This window comes from Pocillopora verrucosa, chromosome 14 (assembly GCF_036669915.1).
Source record: "Pocillopora verrucosa isolate sample1 chromosome 14, ASM3666991v2, whole genome shotgun sequence".
Lineage (NCBI taxonomy): Eukaryota > Metazoa > Cnidaria > Anthozoa > Scleractinia > Pocilloporidae > Pocillopora > Pocillopora verrucosa.
In genome coordinates, this window is record NC_089325.1 from 19,624,442 (window position 1) to 19,643,442 (window position 19,001).

The 19,001-nt window shown below is 36.9% G+C and overlaps 3 protein-coding genes and 1 non-coding gene across 5 annotated transcripts; 3 read left to right on the forward strand and 1 right to left on the reverse strand.

The window, feature by feature from the left end:
• Nucleotides 1-214: 214 nt before the first annotated feature.
• LOC131793331 (small ribosomal subunit protein uS12) lies at nt 215-1,846 on the forward strand. Its single transcript, XM_059110738.2, has 3 exons — nt 215-262; nt 385-544; nt 1,541-1,846. Exons 1-3 carry the CDS (start codon nt 259-261, stop codon nt 1,806-1,808), a joined length of 432 nt encoding a protein of 143 aa, XP_058966721.1. The 5' UTR covers nt 215-258; the 3' UTR covers nt 1,809-1,846.
• Nucleotides 805-952, forward strand: LOC131793366 (small nucleolar RNA SNORA3/SNORA45 family). Its single transcript, XR_009340908.1, has one exon. It is a non-coding gene; the product is annotated as a small nucleolar RNA SNORA3/SNORA45 family (small nucleolar RNA).
• A 1,320-nt stretch (nt 1,847-3,166) lies between the features above and the next one.
• On the reverse strand, nt 3,167-11,262 carry LOC131793336 (pleiotropic regulator 1-like). The gene is made up of 14 exons (XM_059110744.2): nt 11,246-11,262; nt 11,067-11,173; nt 10,003-10,127; nt 9,608-9,661; nt 9,116-9,212; nt 8,648-8,849; nt 7,819-7,911; nt 6,952-7,101; nt 6,746-6,847; nt 6,143-6,235; nt 5,475-5,593; nt 4,004-4,143; nt 3,562-3,755; nt 3,167-3,395 (listed from the first exon to the last, which is right to left on the reverse strand). Exons 1-14 carry the CDS (start codon nt 11,252-11,254, stop codon nt 3,336-3,338), a joined length of 1,545 nt encoding a protein of 514 aa, XP_058966727.2. The 5' UTR covers nt 11,255-11,262; the 3' UTR covers nt 3,167-3,335.
• A 98-nt stretch (nt 11,263-11,360) lies between these two features.
• LOC131793365 (HIRA-interacting protein 3) lies at nt 11,361-18,424 on the forward strand. Of its 2 annotated transcripts, none has more exons than XM_059110777.2 (6): nt 11,361-11,528; nt 12,381-12,535; nt 14,407-15,125; nt 15,791-15,986; nt 16,206-16,301; nt 16,830-18,424. In XM_059110777.2, exons 1-6 carry the CDS (start codon nt 11,455-11,457, stop codon nt 17,081-17,083), a joined length of 1,494 nt encoding a protein of 497 aa, XP_058966760.2. In that variant the 5' UTR covers nt 11,361-11,454; the 3' UTR covers nt 17,084-18,424. The 2 variants fall into 2 exon arrangements, with proteins under 2 accessions (XP_058966760.2, XP_058966761.2); XM_059110778.2 differs by having other exon boundaries at nt 12,381-12,526.
• The last annotated feature ends 577 nt before the right edge of the window (nt 18,425-19,001 follow it).

Consider the following 19,001-nt stretch of genomic DNA (forward strand, 5'->3'; position numbering starts at 1 on the left):
ACTGTCTAGGAATTGCTGGTTGGAATTTTCAGAATTAATAGCTGAACGTTTTGTAATTTTGGTATTTCTTGGGAAGTGAAACACAAAATTAGTGTTGTCGTATACATGTTAATTTTTATTTTCCGAAGAGGCGCCCAGAGGCTTGCTATTAGCACGCCCAGTGGCTTATGGGCCAACAACCCTCATCCCATAATAGTAACTATAAATCCACGCGGTGCACCACGGATCGTTCTTTTCGTTAGTATTTGGTGGAAGACTATGGGTAAGTATACACGTGTTTTTCTAAATTACTGTCTTTTTTTATCGATTAAAACACCACAAATACTGAGATAAACTTCAAAGTACCTCCATTCACTCCTTTAAAACTATTTTTGTTTTCTTAAGGTAAGCCAAGAGGTTTAAGGACCGCTCGTAAACTCCGAAACCACCGCCGAGACCAAAGATGGCATGACAAGGGATACAAGAAAGCGCATTTAGGAACAGCACTGAAGGCTAACCCTTTTGGTGGTGCCTCCCATGCCAAGGGAATTGTTCTCGAGAAAGTGTATGTATTTAATGTTCTTCATTCTTGATTAAGAGTCTTTGTCTGAAGTATTTTAACAATCGCTGAGCAATTTGGCTATCATCATGGACTAGTACACTTCTTTCGATTAGAAGAATATAATTTTCCATCCCGTATCCTTGTCTGTGACACTGTTTAAGGTATTATTCCGCCGTCTGTTTGATGTGAGATCGTCGTTATATTTTTCAACGAGTAATATATGAAACTCTGCGGTTGTTTGAGTTAGTTGTCTTAAATTTATGAACGAGGTTAGAGTCACTGGATCGAGGGAAACCATGAATTTTCAGTGCTAAAATCCTCGAAAAGGAAATGTGATCTTATTCACTGGGCGGCCTGCCTTATTCCTGCCTAGAACAGCGGATTAACTCAGTCACCAGTTCACATACATACTCAAGGAATTCCCCACTACAGCTTAATGGTAGAATCACTGGATAATATGCCGTTCTCAGCCCGAGCTATGCTGCCATTTAAGTATACTCAGAATTGTTGATACTTTCACTCGAAATATTCAAATTCCATCATAGGACTTCAATAAATAGAAACTTACTTTCGCTGAAAGGTAAGTTTTCTTGGCTGGGTTAGGCAAAGTGATACTGAAATCAGGAAGGTACATTTCCAGCATGAGGGCTTATCTCTAGATGCATTGTTAGTGTGGAGGAAGGGTGTTTATGAATTTTGGTTTTTACGCTTACATACTGGGTTTCCAGCAAGGGTTGCATAATTTAGGGCCCTGAATGAAGAAAATACATTAACCTCATTCAAAGCACTGAAACTGAATTATTCTTGATAAACACATATTGGAATCTGTTTGAAGTGATCATTGCCTTGCTCAAACCTCCAGTGTTTTTGTTTTGGTGGTCATTGTTGGGTCACTTTCCAAAACAACTTTTTGTATTAATGAATAAGTGTAGTTATGTGTTGAGCATTTGGCATATTGAATTGATGACAACAGTTGACATCTAAATGTTTGTTTTGTAGGGGAGTGGAAGCTAAGCAGCCAAACTCTGCTATTCGAAAGTGTGTTAGAGTACAGCTCATTAAAAATGGGAAGAAGATCACTGCCTTTGTGCCAAATGATGGCTGCCTTAATTTCATTGAAGAAAACGATGAAGTTTTAATCTCTGGTTTTGGCAGAAGAGGTCATGCTGTGGGTGATATTCCTGGTGTGAGGTTCAAGGTTGTAAAGGTTGCTAATGTTTCACTTCTTGCTCTTTTTAAAGAGAAGAAGGAACGACCTCGATCCTAAATGGTGCTGTAATGATAATAAAAAAGTGAATTGCTCCACTGCTGTTTACCTTGTTTTTTATATAGCAGTTAGCTTCCCTTCCATTACCTTTGTTTGTAACAAAAAGTGAACGAATGAAAGGAGATTGAAAGAAAAAGTGACTTAAAATGTAGGAAACTACCCTATTCTTATTTGATAAAATGAAAAGGAACATAAGAGACAGAGTTGCCTTACACTGGCTAGAGGCATCTCTTCCCCTCTTGTTTTTGCATTAATGTAGTGGTGAATCCCAATGCAAGGGAAAAAGTAGTGACTCATTATTTAGCTGCAAATGTACCATGTAGACAGTGGATTTCTCCCCATACTATTGGAAGTGTAGTTGGTCATTTACAGCGAAAAGGTTTGGAAAATCAACTTGCTCATCTTGCAATGTCTATGCTCACAATTTAGTTGATGCAATAGAAAGGGAAGATTGGTGTGCAGACATATACAAGTGACACTGAAAGGAATGCAACTCCACAAGATGTGAAGTGATTGTGCATTGAAAACCTAAAAAATAAGGCTATGGATTTCCAATGTCTTATTGAAAACAGGGCAGAGTAAGCTCTCATTGTTAAGTAAATGGTATTTAGAATTTGATGTGAATTGGGGTTAAAATTAACAATTGGTTCCTACGTCAACATGCGTTCATCAAGATATGAAGCATGTGGGAAGTTTGGAGAGCATGAAAGATGCGCAAAAGTTGCTTGAGGCATAGCCAAGAGCAACTCTAGCTTCTTGAGTGCTCTCCAAACTTCCCAAGTGCTTCTTATCTCCATGAACACACAGATGATGTATGAAACAATTGTTTAATGACATTTTCAACCCAATGGAAAATTATTCATATTCCACAATAGGAATATGAAGCACACTTGTGCAATTGAATTTGATTAGACAAATTTACTAGCTATGCTATAAGTCCTCTTGAGACACCCCACACATGCCAGAAACATGATAGCCAGTGTTTATTAGCATGCCAGTGTGAGCTTTAGTAAGAAACAGTGAGAATCTGGGTTACAAAGAAGAGTTTGGGTGAGAGGGAGCATCTTGGACTTGCTGAACATAGATTTGCAAAGCCAAGGTAGGTTTTATTCACCCTAGATGATATGGCACTACAGGGTGTGAAGATGATATGGTATAAGTACATCTCTTGCAATCATGCAGCTTGCCAGTTTTTAGAGAATTTACTTTTCATATCCAGTGATCTTGGGGAGTAGATGAAAGTCTTCCCAAGTCTGCTTTCTCTAAATCCTGCTTCCTGTGTCACTCTTAATCTTATGACAAAGAGATACTTTGATTGGTCTTGCAACATTAACCATTTTAAGACCATTATTTTCATATTTTCAGAAAAAGTATTTTTATTAACATTACAACAGTGGCCTTGAGTGGTACAGTTTCAAACTTTGCAGCTTCCCACTATTGACAAAAGTAAGTAGACTTTAAGTTTTAAAGGTACAGGGGCTATGATATCTAGAGTTCTCTATTTTTCAAAATGGAGAGTGCAGTTGTCTAGTATCGTTTCCTCTTCAATATCTCAGGTTTCCAACTCACAGGATGAGTTTCTTCACTCTGAAATGAAAACAAACATTAATAATTATGTCACAATACATGTATCCAGCACATTAACCTTAAAGCTTTTCAAGTAGCAAAGTAAGGCAAAAGTGAAGGATTGTGTCTAAATAGAGACCCAATTTCAGGCAATTATTTCACTTAGAATAAAGGTAGTGATACTTACAGCTGTGTCATCTTCTTTGTAGATCTTGACTGTTTTATCAGCTTCACATGTGATGAGTCGACTGCTACTCAAGTCAAAGGTCATTGCAAAGATACCAGCCTCACTATCCAGAGAGCCAGGTTGCACAGCTGCCTGTAATCGCTGGAAATTATAACCTGTACGCCAATCCCAGAAATGCATCGTTCCATTATCACCTGATAAAGCACAAAAATTATCTGCTCTTAGCCATCAACATATAAGAACACAAGTTATCTCTCAGTTCATTATACAGAGATGTGTCACTGGTTGAAGAATTGGTCATGTCTATGTTGTCTTTGATCCCCTTGACTCCATGTCAAAGATTGTTTAAAATATTCCTCACAAATGTGATAAATAATTCCAATGAGTGCCATTTCTTTGTGGAACACTTGCAGTTATAAAGCTTTTGCAACCTCAACTTTACCTCCTGAAACCAAGACGCCATCAGGGTTAACTGCCATGCAATTCACTATAGAGTTGTGTCCAATCAGATTCTGAAGGAAATTCCCATCTGGGAACTTCCACTGTTTGATGTTGTCAGGAGAAGCTGAAGCAAATGAAAACCTTGCAAGAAAACAAACACAAATCTCATTTTAAAGAGTCCTTTCATGGCACCCCACAGCTAGTTATTCAAAGTTATTCAGGTGTGATTATATTTGAGACAACCCTTTTGAAGCCATAAAGCAGGTTCACTTTTGAAGCTAACTCTAAGTTCTTCATGCCAGGTGGGGACTGGGGTCATGATCATGTCCCTGATTTGATTGACTGGAACTTGCTTAATTTCTTGATGAGATAGATGAACTCTTTTTAAAGTGATTCCTCAGAAAAGAAAGTTATAGAACAATTTTTTTGAACTTTCCTTAAATGTTCCCTAGCAGTTTCTGTTTAGAAAGGTGCCATTAAAAAGGTAGGTCACAGTGCTTGTTTAAGAGATGAACATGGCCAAACTTACCCCATTTAGGCCTGTTCTGATACTAATCATGTATGTCATTTCATTGGTTTATGGTTCATTTTGAGGTAGCTTACCCCATTTAGGCCTGCTCTGATACTAATTGTGTGTGTCATTTCATTGGTTTGTGGTTCATTTTGAGGTAGCTGGAAGCAAGGGTTTTTTGGCTAACATTTTAAAAAAACTTAATAGGTAGATATTTTAGAGCGTATGGAACAATTTGATACATTATTTGTGGAAAATTCACCTAATTTTAAACTACATTGACTTAAAACATTCCTTGAGTCATTACTTTCAAGGTCATAATTTGCATCATGGAGTACCAGGCTTTGAACAAACTTTCAGCTTCATCTTTTTATACCTTTAATGAGTTTTTTAAAATTCATCCAATTTATAGGGGATAATTTGTACACCAATATTATGGAATAAAAATATAGGTCACCATGCTTGTTCAAGAGCTGAAGACCATCCTACATCTTTACCTGGTTCATTTATTGAAAAACAATACCATGTTCTTGGAATGCATGCACATTTATTTCATTTTGTTTTTTTTTTTTCACAGTACAAGATGCACAGTGCAGTAGTGAGGAATCACCTTAAATGATATTCTGATCAAGGAAGGGGAGGCACGTTACCAGTACTACATGGGTGTAAAAAACAAGGATTTAAAATTAGGGGAAAACATCATCAGGTATTGACTGACTGAATATCCAACTCTTGCATAGATCATGCCACCAAAAAATCAATCAGTAGACTGAGAAATGGAAGGATATGCTGACAAGCAGACAGATAGACAGAAATACCCAGAAAGACTGACTGAGTGACTAATTGACTAGCTGACTGACATTTTACAGAACAACTAACTGATAAACCAGTCTGGTGACAGGAAAACACAATGATTCTAGGTTTTGCATTCATATGTATCTGATTGTGTACTGCTACTTACTGTGTTGGATGTAACACTACAGATCTGACACTTTTCTTGTGATTAGTAAGGGTGACTTTAGACTTGCCAGCTGCCAAATCCCACAGACGAATGGTACAGTCATGGCTTCCTGTAACAACCTAACCAAAAGAAAAACATGATCTCTGATTACTAAAATCTTTGTATAAAACATCTTCTGATCCTCACTTCACTAGTATTGTTTAATGCTGAAATAATTTCATTGACAGCTCCAGATGCTGAAAAAACTTCCCAGAGAACATTTCTGAGGATAATTGTTCAAATATGCCCTTGTGTTTTAGGTTACATAGATTGAAACTTTGATAACAAAATTTATAGTACGACATTAGCCTGAATTAGAGTTCAAGGTGGCCAAGGAATACAGAGATAAACAACAACAAGAAAAAACTGGATCACTGAAATACTGATTTGCATTACATTCTCCATTTAAGTAAGAGATAATTATTTAAGCTGAAACAATAAATTAATGCCGAAACGCATCTGAATGTGTCTCAATGTATGACTATCAATTATGTGGGGAAAAAGTATCCTGCATTTCTACCTGATGGTATTGAAAAATCATCCTAGGTTAAATTGACAGGTACTTGTCTGAGGATAACTTTTCAAAGTGGAGCCAGCCATGTTATAGTTGGATCAAGCATTTTACTAACCTGAGGCTCTGCAGCCTGAGCTTTAACAACTGCTACTGTACTTGTATGACCTGTCAGAGTGTGTATGCAGGCTTTGGTTCTCATGTCCCAAACCTGAAAACAATAATCGATGTCTTGAGTCAATCTGAAAGGTTAATCACTATACTTTATACAACATTTAAATTTCTTACAACAGAGTACTCACTGAAAGTTTGAAAATGATACTAAGGGTATCAATATGATTTTGTTGCATTCAATTGATTCTCAAGACACCCTAAAGTAGAAAACAGAGAAAGTCAACTGAATGAGAAGCTTTCTCCTGCGCGAAAGCAGTTGTGGTAGCTGGTACAAACCAAAAAAAGTAGCTTGTTAATTTTGCCTGCTGCCAGTTCTACAAATACAACATCATGTTTCTTGTTATACTCATCATTGTTACCATCATTGTCATTATAATCATCATATCCTTCACATGATAATGATAAACTGGCCCCAAATTTTAATGATTGTGCTCCAGAAGCCTTTCAGAAAAGGCGCACCAGTGTATTTGATATACTTTGATACAGAGGCCAAATGGTTACTGGTTCTGATAGTTATGTTAATAACAACTAAGGGTAGAAAATTCACCCTGGTTGTTGCATCTCTACCACAAGTGAACAACACATCAATTGTAGGATGGAGATCCAGTGAATAAATAGCACTCAGGTGACCATGGTAGTGCCGCACAACCTGCAAAACATTTACAACAAGAACAAGTTTTGATTAAAACAAATTGATAGAGTGATTGATGAGTAAGCATAATGAGTCATTTTACTCAAGAAATGTAAAAGTACCTTGTTGTACTCCAAGTCCCAGCATTTGACTTGTTTGTCCTCTCCACATGAAAACAGATATGGTTGTCTTGGACTCACAGCCAAACCCCTAACAGTACTTATATGGCCAGTTAGGGATAACTTAAGTTTGCCACTTCCAAGCTCCCATATCTGAATAAAATAAATCATAAGTTGTACTCAAAGATGATGTCATGACAGATGGCATTCTTGTAAATAAATTGCCACAAATCTTACATCATTCCACAGCAAGAGATAAAAGCAATGCACACCAAGCAACTTAAACATCTAGGCCCTGGCTCACAGCTTCATATCTCAAGTAACTTGGTTAAAATTGAGACAAGCCTACTTTGATAAACCAGAAACCAGCCAGATATATGTCAGTGGATGAACAGGCTAGGTTGCCTCTAACCAAAAAACCAGGTTGCCTCTAAAGAGACAAATCTTTAATGGGGTTGTTGTCCTGTGTTGAAGGACTTTTTGCAACAACAAACATTTCATGTTTTTTTCTATGACAAAGTTGTCCATTTAGGGTCATTTCATAACATGAGTAATTTTGTATTTCAGTATTCCTTTTCAAATACAGCTATCCTGTTACTGTTATATTCAAATTCTTGTTTTACATAAAATATTCTTTTTGGAACAAGTTTCTGGTTTTATATAGAATTTGCATGGACAGCTGTTTAGGAACTTAAGTTGAAGGGAGGGTGGACAACAATTTAGATCAAGAAGTAACCCCAGCGACAAGATGTGTGCCTCTTTAAACAAGGCCAAAAAAGACAGTTAATCTTTATCTGTCACCAGCAGATCTTATGTTCAGAGGCTAAAGATTTGAAGATGAGTTAGACTTGAAATATGTTCTTGCTGTACCTTGATTGTCCTGTCAGCAGATCCTGTAGCAAACCACTGGTTACCAGGCTCTACAGCAACTGATCTTACCCAACCAGTATGGCCACTGATTACCTGCAACAAGAGTTATGGTGTAATCTAAAAAACAGAAAAACACTACAGTCCCACAAACTCAACTACTTTATTAAACAGCGAGTAATGTTCTTAACAAGGAGCCACTCCTAAACATAATATGATACTTATCGTTAATAAACTTAATTATGTCCAGCACAGTCTATATCCACAGTCTTCTGCAATAACTTCTTAGTATAGCTTTCAAAACAGTTTTTGCACTGATGATAACTACTTCTCTTACTACATAAGCGAGTCTTAATATACATTCACAAAGTGTTCTGGAACATTCCAGAAGCTTACTCAAGAACTATTTTGGCAATATTACATAATAAATACATGACTAGATGAAATGTCCTGGAAAGTTCTCTGATATGTAAGTCAGCATGACTCAGCAGTCTGGAAATTTCTAGAAGATTATATTTACAATAATTTCTCATAGCACAAGTCACCAAAAGTCAAAGGCATTTTCAAAAATTATTGACAGGAGCTCATTCTCATCTTACTTGCAATTATCATCCAATATAATTACATCAGTGATATTGAGTATTTTAGAAATTGCTGAGCCCATAATACACATGCATCAAGTGCAAACACAAATAAAAAATTAAAATATGTTAAAGAAAAAGTACATACATCTTTGGTTGATTGACTAACTTTTAATTTTTCAGTAAAAAATGTATTTTCCTTTTTTTAAAGCCATCAATTCACAAATAAGATGAAAAAGTAAAGTTGTTACCCTCATGAGTTTCCATGGTGGATGCCACTGTGGTTTGGGCAAGGATGCTGCTTTCTTTTGCTGAATTAATGCTGTCGATGATTTGTTTCCTCCAACAGAAACCAATGCTTTAGATGAAGGCCCAAGTCTCTCCTTTCCACCTGAGGCTGAAGCCTTCTGTTGAATGGCCAAAACACCTGAGCTTTCTTTCTGGGATTGGAGTCTGTGAGTTTTTATAAAAATTATGATTTAAACAGAATAAAAAAGTGATAATACAATCAAGCTCAGTTATTTAATTGAGTTTATGATAAATTTCTGAAAGATTATCTGCAGGTAGAAGTCCTTCAATTCAAGCAAACAATTCTTCTGCTCAGTCATAAAATTTCATATCTGTTAAAAGTAACAGCAACTATAGCAACTTTAAGTGGGAAATATGAAAATTGATAACAATTCCTTACAATTTTACAAGTATCTTGACAAAATACTCACTGTGCTGCTGAAGGTGGCAAACCTGACATGAGTTGTTGAACTCCAGCCTGCGATGGGGACCTTATGTTTGCTGCAGTGTCTGCAGTCAGTGCAACACCTAACATAAACAAAATCAGTTTTAAAAATACCTCATTGCTGAATTTTCAAAGAAAAATAATTGATGTGCTTCAGAAAATAAACATATCCAAACTAATGTTGCCAAATATTCTTTACTGAAACTCAGCAAGTCGTGATACAAAAGTAAGGGAAACAAGAGTTTGAAAAAAGTTAAACTAAAGGAGTATTAAGGGTACAGCTGGCGTAGAAACACATTGTCAGTGTGTAACCACAGCTAACTTGTGTGGAACACAGCTGTAAATGTGCACCTTACAGGTAAAAGTTCACTTCAATTGTCAGTAAGATAATCTATCTATTTGACCTTCCAGTACTTTTCAAGGTAATGAGCTTAAGTGACACAACAACTATACAGGATGTGAAGTTGTTATAGATTACCTGGTGCTGATGGATAAGGATGTGATCCTTGTATTAATGGGGGCACATCTGAAACTGAGAACAAAAAAAGAAAGTCAACAGCCAATTTCATTTCCCTCAGGGAAATGACGCTTTTACACTCCTTCATTAGGATGACATTTCTCTTGTAAATGAGGGTTAGAGAAAATGGTGAAAATTTGGCTCCCTGAACAAATAACAAACATTTTTACTTGGTAATTCTAACACGAGGTATGTACATGATGCAACTTAATTCCATGCTTGGGTCAAATTTTATTCTTCACTGTTTCTAAGTTTAATACAAATCTGTGTGGGATAGATAGGAAAATAACATTTGGCCAAGTATGAATTGAATCAAAAGATATTTACTCTTCTTTAGTTTAAAGAGTGTCCCTTACCTTCTTGTGATGGGTACTCTCCAGTTGCTGGATTTCTGTTTGATGCAGTGTTTTCTTTAGCAGGAACCAAGTCTTTCACCACAAAATATTCATCACGAACTTTGCATAATCTTTTCACTTCATCACTATGTAAAAAAATGTATACAGTATGTGAGTAAGATGTGTTCAAAATGTCTCAAAGCAGTTTAAACTTCATTTCCCTTTGTTGGAAAGATGACCCACTATGACATTACAATTTCAAAAACATTAAAGTTTGATAAAACTCTGCCCAATAAAATTTATTCAAGCTACAGACCACACTTTCTACCCATTTACTTGCCTAATAACTCACATGGGATGTTGGGGCAACAACAGAAAAGTTTGTAAATCACAAGCCACAGTTTGCAGACTTTCCAAGTGTTCTTCCCACAACTGAAGTGGGTTATTATAACAGCTAACTTGTAGGAAGTGCAGTTTATTGCTTTTGCAAAGTAAACTTACAACAACAACAAAAAATTTCTATGGGTTTACTGGTGCAATAAACAACAGGTTTTTGTCTAGTCAGGGGGCTCATAGTACCACAACCATTTTCTAAAAATTACCAATTCTACAATTGAGGAAAGACATGATGTGTATATGTATGTTCAATTCTTTGTAATTTGGAAAGGACTTATCCATTCATATTTCACACTCCTCGTTTATCACTTGCAAGGGTTAAGTTGTGAACCAAATATTTTTGGAACTCAGATTAAGCTGTCAGTTACTGGTCACAAAACTGGTTAATGCTGAGAAGTTGCGAACCAAAAAAAAATGTGACATTTTCAGGACCTTATCCTATTTTTCGGATCTACAATCCATTTCGTCAGAGATTACAAAGAAATTATGCGAAGAGTAGGTGTTGGATACCTACTACATTGACATTAAAACAAAAAGAATAGTATGCTAGATGCGCTGAGGCCATTCTAAAGCTATTCTACTGAAATCAATAGATTAATATTCTGAAATAGCACCAAAAAATTTGCAATTTACACTCCAAGGCAAAGGATTCTTGTAAGAACCAAAGGTAACTTATCTTCAAACACTACCTTTTTTGATCCCTTTTCAGCGGTAGAGCGTTATCATGAAGAAACATATCATGACTTCTCTTCAGAGAACGAAACACAAGGGTGTGAACTGAATGCTTTACAATGTCCTGAAACAAAAAATACTCATTGAATCAGTTAAAAGAATGAGAGAAGGTTGCAAGCGCAAAGAACCAATTTACCTCCGCCATCTTGAATGTTGGTACTACGCATAATCTTTTAATGTTCAACCGCTGATTACTAGTCCTGCTGAGGAAGATCGAGGGAAGCTGGTAAAGAGAAGATTCTCCCGCCACTTTCTGCCAGACGCCTCTAGACGCAAGCATTAAACATTAAGGAGAGAGTATTTTACTTTTGTTAACGGACACATAAGAGCTTCGAATCGGAAGAGATGAATGAAGATATTGACGAAGCGATGATGAAGACATTTGTACACAGGGTGTTCAGGAAGAGCGATAACATTGGGTAAGTTGAGAAAGATGTTTATTTTTGTCTTGTCACAAACGTGGGACAAAGAAAAAATTCTGAGTACCCCATGAGGAATCGAACCTCAGACCTTCGGATTCCGCGCTCCAATGCTGTACCAAGTAGTCACAGAGACTCCACGGTGAGCGAGGTCTGTTACGAAGTTCATATGACTCGCGTCTTGCGTACTGCTAGGATCAGCAATGTCGATAGCGTAATGTTTGTAAATAGAAATAAGAGAGATGGTAAGTTTTTGAGCCCGGTAAAGAAATAGAAATAGATGGTTTTTTTTCATCTTGTCACGAGCTCGGGACAAAGAAAAAAATTCTGAGTGCCCCATGAGGAATCGAACCTCCGACCTTCGGATTCCGCGCTCCAATGCTCTTAAGTTGTTGCTCCGCCAAACTGCAAGTGTACCCGCAAATAACGATAAATTGATCCAATATTGCTCCAATGGGGCTAGTCTGCGAAATTTCCAGCCAATCATTTGCATAGAATTGAATATGAATAGTGACTATCGATTTATTCCCTGTTGCCCTGAGACTTCTCGCAAGAGTCTTTTTCTGATCTTCCCCTTTCTTTAAATTTATATTAGGGGTCAAAGAGCGTGTCCTTTGTGGCTCTGTGTTGGTGTCCCTGGCCCTAAATTGTAAATGTTAATGGTCCAACTATGATTCCCACAGTATTATAGAAGAGTTCCTTTACTTTAAATTCTCAAACAAACTTTTTATGTTTACTCTCAGCTACCTCCTTTGATCATATTCAGTTATCTTAAAAAAGATAAGACCTGTGACAGATCCATTTTGGATTAATCCAATGTTCAATTTTAGTTTCCTTGATTTTTTGATGTAGGAGGCTTACTGTCAAATCATTACGTCATCAATTTCTTGAACACCTGGGATTAGAGAAACTGGAAGCTTACCAGAGGGAAGTCTTCAAAAAGACTGTGCATAATGTCTATGCTTTTTATACTAATAAAAATCAAGGACAAAGTGAAGGTGATCAAGGTGAATTTGATATAAATATGCTTACTTATATATAGAACTTTTTCAAGGGTGTGATGCTAGAGAAGGTAATTCAAGGGTTAATATTGCAAGGTAGGGTGGGGGCTGGGGGTTAGAAACTGTAAATGTTATGAAAAGATAGACAGGGTTGTACCTAGGAGTAACAGTTAATTGTATACTGTGGCCACCAAGGTAAGGGTATCTTGGGAAAAAGCTCTTGTGGGTGACAGATTGTCATGAATAACAGTCATTCATAAGACCTCAAATCTATCTCTACTCTTACTCCAATTATCACACTTAATAATTAAATGGAAGAATGGCTTTCAGGTGGTGATAAGGAGAGTGTTAAAAAACAGTCCCCATTTTCAAAATATACTTTCAGTGTACATTTCCATCATTTAAATAATATTTTGACAAATATTCTAGTTCAAATAGATCAAGTCATCCATGATTAGCTTAGCTTGAATATATTTAGAGCTGTTAGACAGGGACAGTAGCAGCTGGCTACTTTCATCTCATTTACCGTATTTACCTGTGTATAATGCGCGCCTGTGTATAATACGCACCCTAATTTTTGACCTTTTTTTTCCGAAAAAAAAGATTTCATGACAAATACCAAGAATTAAAACTTTCATTTTTTCACTTAATTAACAAGAGCTGGGAATTCATCAATAATATGTTTACAACAATTTCTAACTATTTGCTACTACAAATATCGAACGCACCGAGCACCTATTTACAAGCTTTTCTATTCAGTAACAGTCAAACGTTTTATAAATGTTGTAACTTGAAGTCCTTACTAATATACCTAAATTCACAACTTGAATTATTATCATAACAGCCGTTCATAAACATTATTTCTACTCACAGTACTGCTGGTAGCTTGAATATAATTACTGCATTGCAATTGCGTGATTTAAGTAAAATGTTCAGTGTCTTTAAACCGACTCACAGTCCGATTCGAATAGGTTTTCGATGACTGAATCCTCAAGTTCATCAGTGATCTCAGTTGAATTGTAAACCAATTCATCTTGTGATTCATTCGAATTGTTTGTGATTCCACACTTCAGAGAGAGGCAGCGATCATTTCTGATGGAATGCCTTCCTACGCTTGTGAAATATACGAACAGATCAGTTCCTCCGAAGCCTTTTTTTGTTGTCCAGTAAGTTTGTGAATTCCATCAGCCATCCACTCCTTTCGGACTCCATCTCTAAATGGTTTGTTCAAAGATACATCGAGCGACTGGAGAAGGGAAGTTCGCGTTTGAAGGAAGTGTTCACAGTATCTGTCATGTGAGCTTCAAATGAGTCGTAAACAAGCAAGCTCTTTCTCCTCCCCAAGCCACCGATCCGTGCACTTTTACTTTCTTTGTTGCGTTTTAAACGTATGCAAATTAGGACGTGCTTGACAAACAATAGAATCCGTGTATAATACGCACCGCAATTTTGATGCTTGTTTTTATGGAAAAAAAAGTGCGCATTATACACAGGTAAATACGGTATTGTCATTACTGATGAAAAACTGTGCAATGATTGAAATACTATCTGAAATTTTTGAAAGAGCTATTTGTAAGTTTTGAGAGGAACTGAGTTATATGATATATCAGTGACAGTTTTGTAAGTGTACATATTGCCATGTTTAGCATATACTCAATGGTTGGTGTAAGCATGGTGGGATGCTGGGACATTTTAGCTGGAGAGGTCTTAGTCTTGTTTGAAATCTGTTGAAACAAGGTCAGGATAACTAGGTTACTTATAACTTCTTATTTAAGCTGTATAAGCTTTGTTTTAACAAGAAGTGTACCTTGACTTGAGTAACATGCAAGAACACTGTTTACTTAGTTCCTAGCTTATAAAATATTGTTGTTCATTAGAGTCAAGTGTGGAAGATTCCCAGACAGCTGATGACTCAAGTGATGCCACAACATCCACTTCATCTTTCAATTCAAAGCAAAGGCAAAGAAAACACTCAATAGACAACAAAAAGGGATCATCTAATGTTCATGATACAAATTTAGGTGACATTTGTGACAATGAAATACTTGATAACACCAATGATTTGTCTGGAGAACAATACAAAGAACAAAGAGAAGCAAATGAATACGGAAAAGAAGCAATGGACAAGGAAAATATAGATCAAAGGAATACTGTTTCAAATGGAAAAAGTTCTCAAAAGCTAAATGGAAAGTCTACATTGATTTTGATAAAAAGTAAGGACAAGGAGCAAATCAAGAGGTCTCCATTTAAGAAGAGAAAAATATCCCAGGACATTGATGATGATCCAGAAATTGACGAGGAAAGAACAGAAGAAAAGAGTATACCTAAAAAGGTGTTAGTGGAAAGTGTTGAGGATGCAGAGGTATCCAATGATGACAGTGAGGTAGTAAGGAACAACAATATATCCAAAAAGAAAAAGACATTGGAGAGAGATGAAGATGAAGAACCTATGGAATCTAACCATGACATTGATGATGAAATACATAAACAAACACAAGGAGGTGGAAGGAAAAATGGTCATGAAGCAGACCAAAGTGATGTGAGGGTGAATGATGATGATAATTCATGGAAGGGAAAACAGAAAGGGAAGTCAGAGGTAGCTGAAACATTATTATCACCAGACAGAAAGGGAAGAAAAATGCTTGCATTAAATTTTGGGGCACTTTTACAATGAACCACTTTCATATTGCTTTGCAGACTACTTAACCAAGTTCACTTAATGAGCAAGTGTTCACTTGTTCTAAATATTTACTGAATAACTTAATATAAAAAGTTTTAGCTCAAGAAGCTTGAGTTGTTTGTGCTCTTCAAACTTTTATGGGGGCTTCCACATCTTAGCACAAACCATGTTAAACATCCATCAAGAGTATTTTTGCTTTAAGGGAATATTTTTGAAAGATTTTTGGCAGTGGTATGAATATGCCAAGACTTGATAGACTGCAAGGCAAATCAACTTCTATTTTGGGCAAAACACCCATTTGGTGAATGACTTCAAACACTTTAAAGAAAACCAGGTTCTTACTACGATGAACAAACCAACTTATGGCTTTTTTTGTCTAATTGAGCACATGAAATTACCGGTACTTTGTCTACTTGGGTAGCCTCAAGATGACAAAAGTTTTGCCGTTTTAAGGGCCACGTTGATTTTTGGCCAACAACATGGGGTTACACTGAATTGGCCAGCAAGACAAGTTGGTAAGTTCTTGCTCTTTTTCATTGCTCCTCTCAGGATTTGAATGAGTAAATTTCATTGTTTTGCAGGAGATAGGCTCCTCTAGAAGAAAGAAAAAGTCATCACCACCTTCTGCAGACAGTGTTAGACTAAAAAACTTAAAACGTTTTGTTCGAACCTGTGGACTGCGTAAAAACTATGTTAAACTGTTTGCTGCATGTAATTCCATGTCTCAGAAAGAGACAGTTTTAGAAACAGTGCTGCGAAAGGATACTGGGTTTGAAGGTAAAATTTCATTAATAATACTTAATTTGGTCACATAATTAGTTTTTCTAATTATCAGACTGCAAAATGCATAGTTTTCACTGCTTCGTCCTCTGGAAAATACAGGTTGGTTTATTAATTGTCCTTGTCTTTATTTAGTAAATGTTTAAGTGATAGTAGGAAGTACTTTGGATGGTGTAGGTTTGTTAGTGTATATGTAACCATTTCTCTGTTATTCAGGAAGAATATCGCTTGGTATGTGTAAGGAGTTCAAGCAGGCCAGGGAGGAAGCAGATGAAGTAGCTGAGCTTGATTGTGGCAATATCATCTCCACAGGTTAGAAAGCAGTGACCTTAAACGGAAAAATTGAGTAGCGAGTTCTCTTTGTTCAGGTGCAGGTGTCATGGCAGATTGAACGCAAAATTGTAGGCCATGAAATTTCTTTCCTTACATATTTAAAAAGAACCATTTACCTTTCTCAAATTTTATTCAGAAGGAAGTTATTTCAACCCTTGACGATGTTCCCTAATATAAAATGATATTCCTTTCAGCAGAGAATGTCAGACTTTTCACGAAACATATACTTACTTGCCATATTATTCATTTTATCTTTCATTCTGAATGCAGTTGCGTTGGGACCGAAGACCTTTTGCCGATTAAAAGCTACTAATTTGTTGAGAAGTATTGAAATTACTTGAGGTGCGCTCTAGAAAGATGGAGAAGGCGCTGACACCTTAAAAAATTTGTTTTGAGACGTTTTGAGTTAGTTGCAGCCAGAGTTAGGGTGTGACATTTAAACAAGATAATTCATATCTTCCAAAGATCAGTTTAGTTGGTAAATTAGTTTATTATTTATTACTTTAGATGGTGGAGGGCGGCCAACTAGAAGCAGCCGTATAATATCAGATCGCAAGCCAACACCCAGTACCGTCCTAAACTCAAACCCTAAACTGTTCAGCCGACTTCAGGGAGTGGTTGATAGTGATTCCAGTAATTCGGAGGACGAATATAATGGAGGAAAGAACGAGCGGAGCACTTCTCCTTACAAGAACAGTAGTCAAGGAAACTCCAAAAAGAGACGAAGAGTTGACAGTAGCTCAGATGACGACGAGGAATAAGCCATCCAAGATGTTTGTAACCATTATTTTACACAATTTTATATACCATTGTTTTATCAGTAACATAAAAAATAAATCAATTATAACGAGGATGGCAAAGGGTTGATATGTGACGCGTGATTAGGGCCAAATTTAATGTGTGACGCGTGAATTTACAGAAAGGCAAGCGTGATTTGTAAATTTATGAAGGCGTAATTCGCCTCTTGAAATATACGTGACCCGTGAATTGTTTCTTTCATGCGATAAAACCCTAAGATTTCCCTGAAACCTTGTAGAAAAGAAGAGGGATTTGAAGTTTCCCCTTTGATATACGTCCCGCGTGAATTTCTCTAAAATTCGTGCGTGAAACGGGATCAAGATCCCCTCTGCCACCCCCTGTAATGAATACCATCTTAGTGCGCTTGACCTTAAAGCTCGCGTAGTTCGAATCAGTAAGTCTCATAGTAAAACTTATTAATTCGTAGATTTCTAAATTGGTATTTTTGTTAAGCTCATTGAATTTTTGGCATTCATGTCCATTAACACCCTATGGATTCAAGGATTTTTATCTCTATTGAAGAAATCTGTGTTAATCGCGGTCATTTTCTCTTCAAAGTACTTTCTTGTTCAGGAGGGAAAATTACAGGCCTTTGAATTGTACTGTCGAGTTTTTGTTTTGTTTTGTTTTTTTCAGTTGTATTCCACTGCGCTTTTTAGTTTTGAACCATGTTAGACTTATGCACCATTCACATCAGCGAAACATGTGTAGTTTATCAATGTTTAACTGAATGAAAACAGAAACGAGAATTAGAAAACTGAATTTCCCTTATGCTTGAAGTAGTCATTTGTATTTTCAATGTGCCAACTTGAAAATCGACAAAAATTGGTCTAAGCAGCTTCGACGAAGAAGACAATTTTAAACTGTCTGACAAAAAACAGCTTTAAAATGTGTAAGCTTTGGCATGGTGGGAATAAGACGAATTCGCCTGTGGCTATTTGATGAGCCGAATATACTTCTCTCTGTCTTTTCAGAGCAACCTTGCTCCGTTAGCATCGGGTCTGTATCGATTAACAAATGAAGGAAAGAGGTGTTTGACCCTCATGTAGTCAGAGGTCACTATCTTGGGTTTTCTAGCAAGCGTCCGAAATCGGACTTAACTAACCAAAAGTTAACGGATATTTGTTAACTCCTAGCGATAGGCTATCTGTCACTTTAATTATTCACTTATCGTTTTGGGTATAAACTGGAGTCGTTTTGTTGGGCGTTGCATTTTCAAACTTTTTTAACTATGTTGTTACTTTCATCATTTTTAGAAGTTTTGACGTGTGTTTAATGTTATTAAAGTTGTCTCCTTTGTCATTGATTGGACTGGTTGTTTATGTATGTACATACCTAACCTCAAAAACATTCTTAAACATTTTTTCCGTCGCACTGTTGATGACAGTCAAAGTGAAACGCAGCGTCCCATGCCGAACATTTTAGATTTTATTAAGATCGTGAAGACTCGGAGAACTAAAATTCTTTTGTTTAAAAAATAACTGTTAGCACATCGAGTGTTTTTTCTATGTTTTGAGGCGAACGGCCAGGCTCCCGTGAGGGCGGTGCAATGCCTGCCGATCAACAAGTCTGATCCAACCTATGGCTGGAGTGCAATGCCTTAGGGTTGGGTTCACCGCAAACCGAGGGTCACTAGACACCAAATTCTTAAGGAATCGAATCCCACCTAAAAATTAAACACACCCACTCCAAACTGAAAATTAAGCGTACTCACTCAAACCAGACAATGAACAGGGACACCCGCCCAAAAATGATGACCTGACGATCGGGGTCGAAAAAGGACAGGGAGCACTACATGATCGGCCAGTCGAGGGGTACATAGGAGTAAACTTGTCGACGCAATGCGGTGGAACTATGTTCCACCACGTTGCCACGGAGAGA

What these genes read in the sequence shown, in the direction of transcription:
- LOC131793331 (XM_059110738.2), top strand. An exon ending in GGAATTGTTCTCGAGAAAGT is followed by an intron (nt 545 to 1,540) that starts GTATGTATTTAA and finishes TTTGTTTTGTAG; the next exon opens with GGGAGTGGAAGCTAAGCAGC.
- LOC131793336 (XM_059110744.2), bottom strand. An exon ending in CTGCTGACAGGACAATCAAG is followed by an intron (nt 7,102 to 7,818) that starts GTACAGCAAGAA and finishes TATTTTATTCAG; the next exon opens with ATATGGGAGCTTGGAAGTGG. An exon ending in ACAAAGAAGATGACACAGCT is followed by an intron (nt 3,396 to 3,561) that starts GTAAGTATCACT and finishes TTTTCATTTCAG; the next exon opens with AGTGAAGAAACTCATCCTGT.
- LOC131793365 (XM_059110777.2), top strand. Translation starts at nt 11,455, where the DNA reads ATGAATGAAGATATTGACGAAGCGATGATGAAGACATTTGTACACAGG. An exon ending in AGGAAGAGCGATAACATTGG is followed by an intron (nt 11,529 to 12,380) that starts GTAAGTTGAGAA and finishes TTTTTGATGTAG; the next exon opens with GAGGCTTACTGTCAAATCAT. An exon ending in AACAGAAAGGGAAGTCAGAG is followed by an intron (nt 15,126 to 15,790) that starts GTAGCTGAAACA and finishes ATTGTTTTGCAG; the next exon opens with GAGATAGGCTCCTCTAGAAG.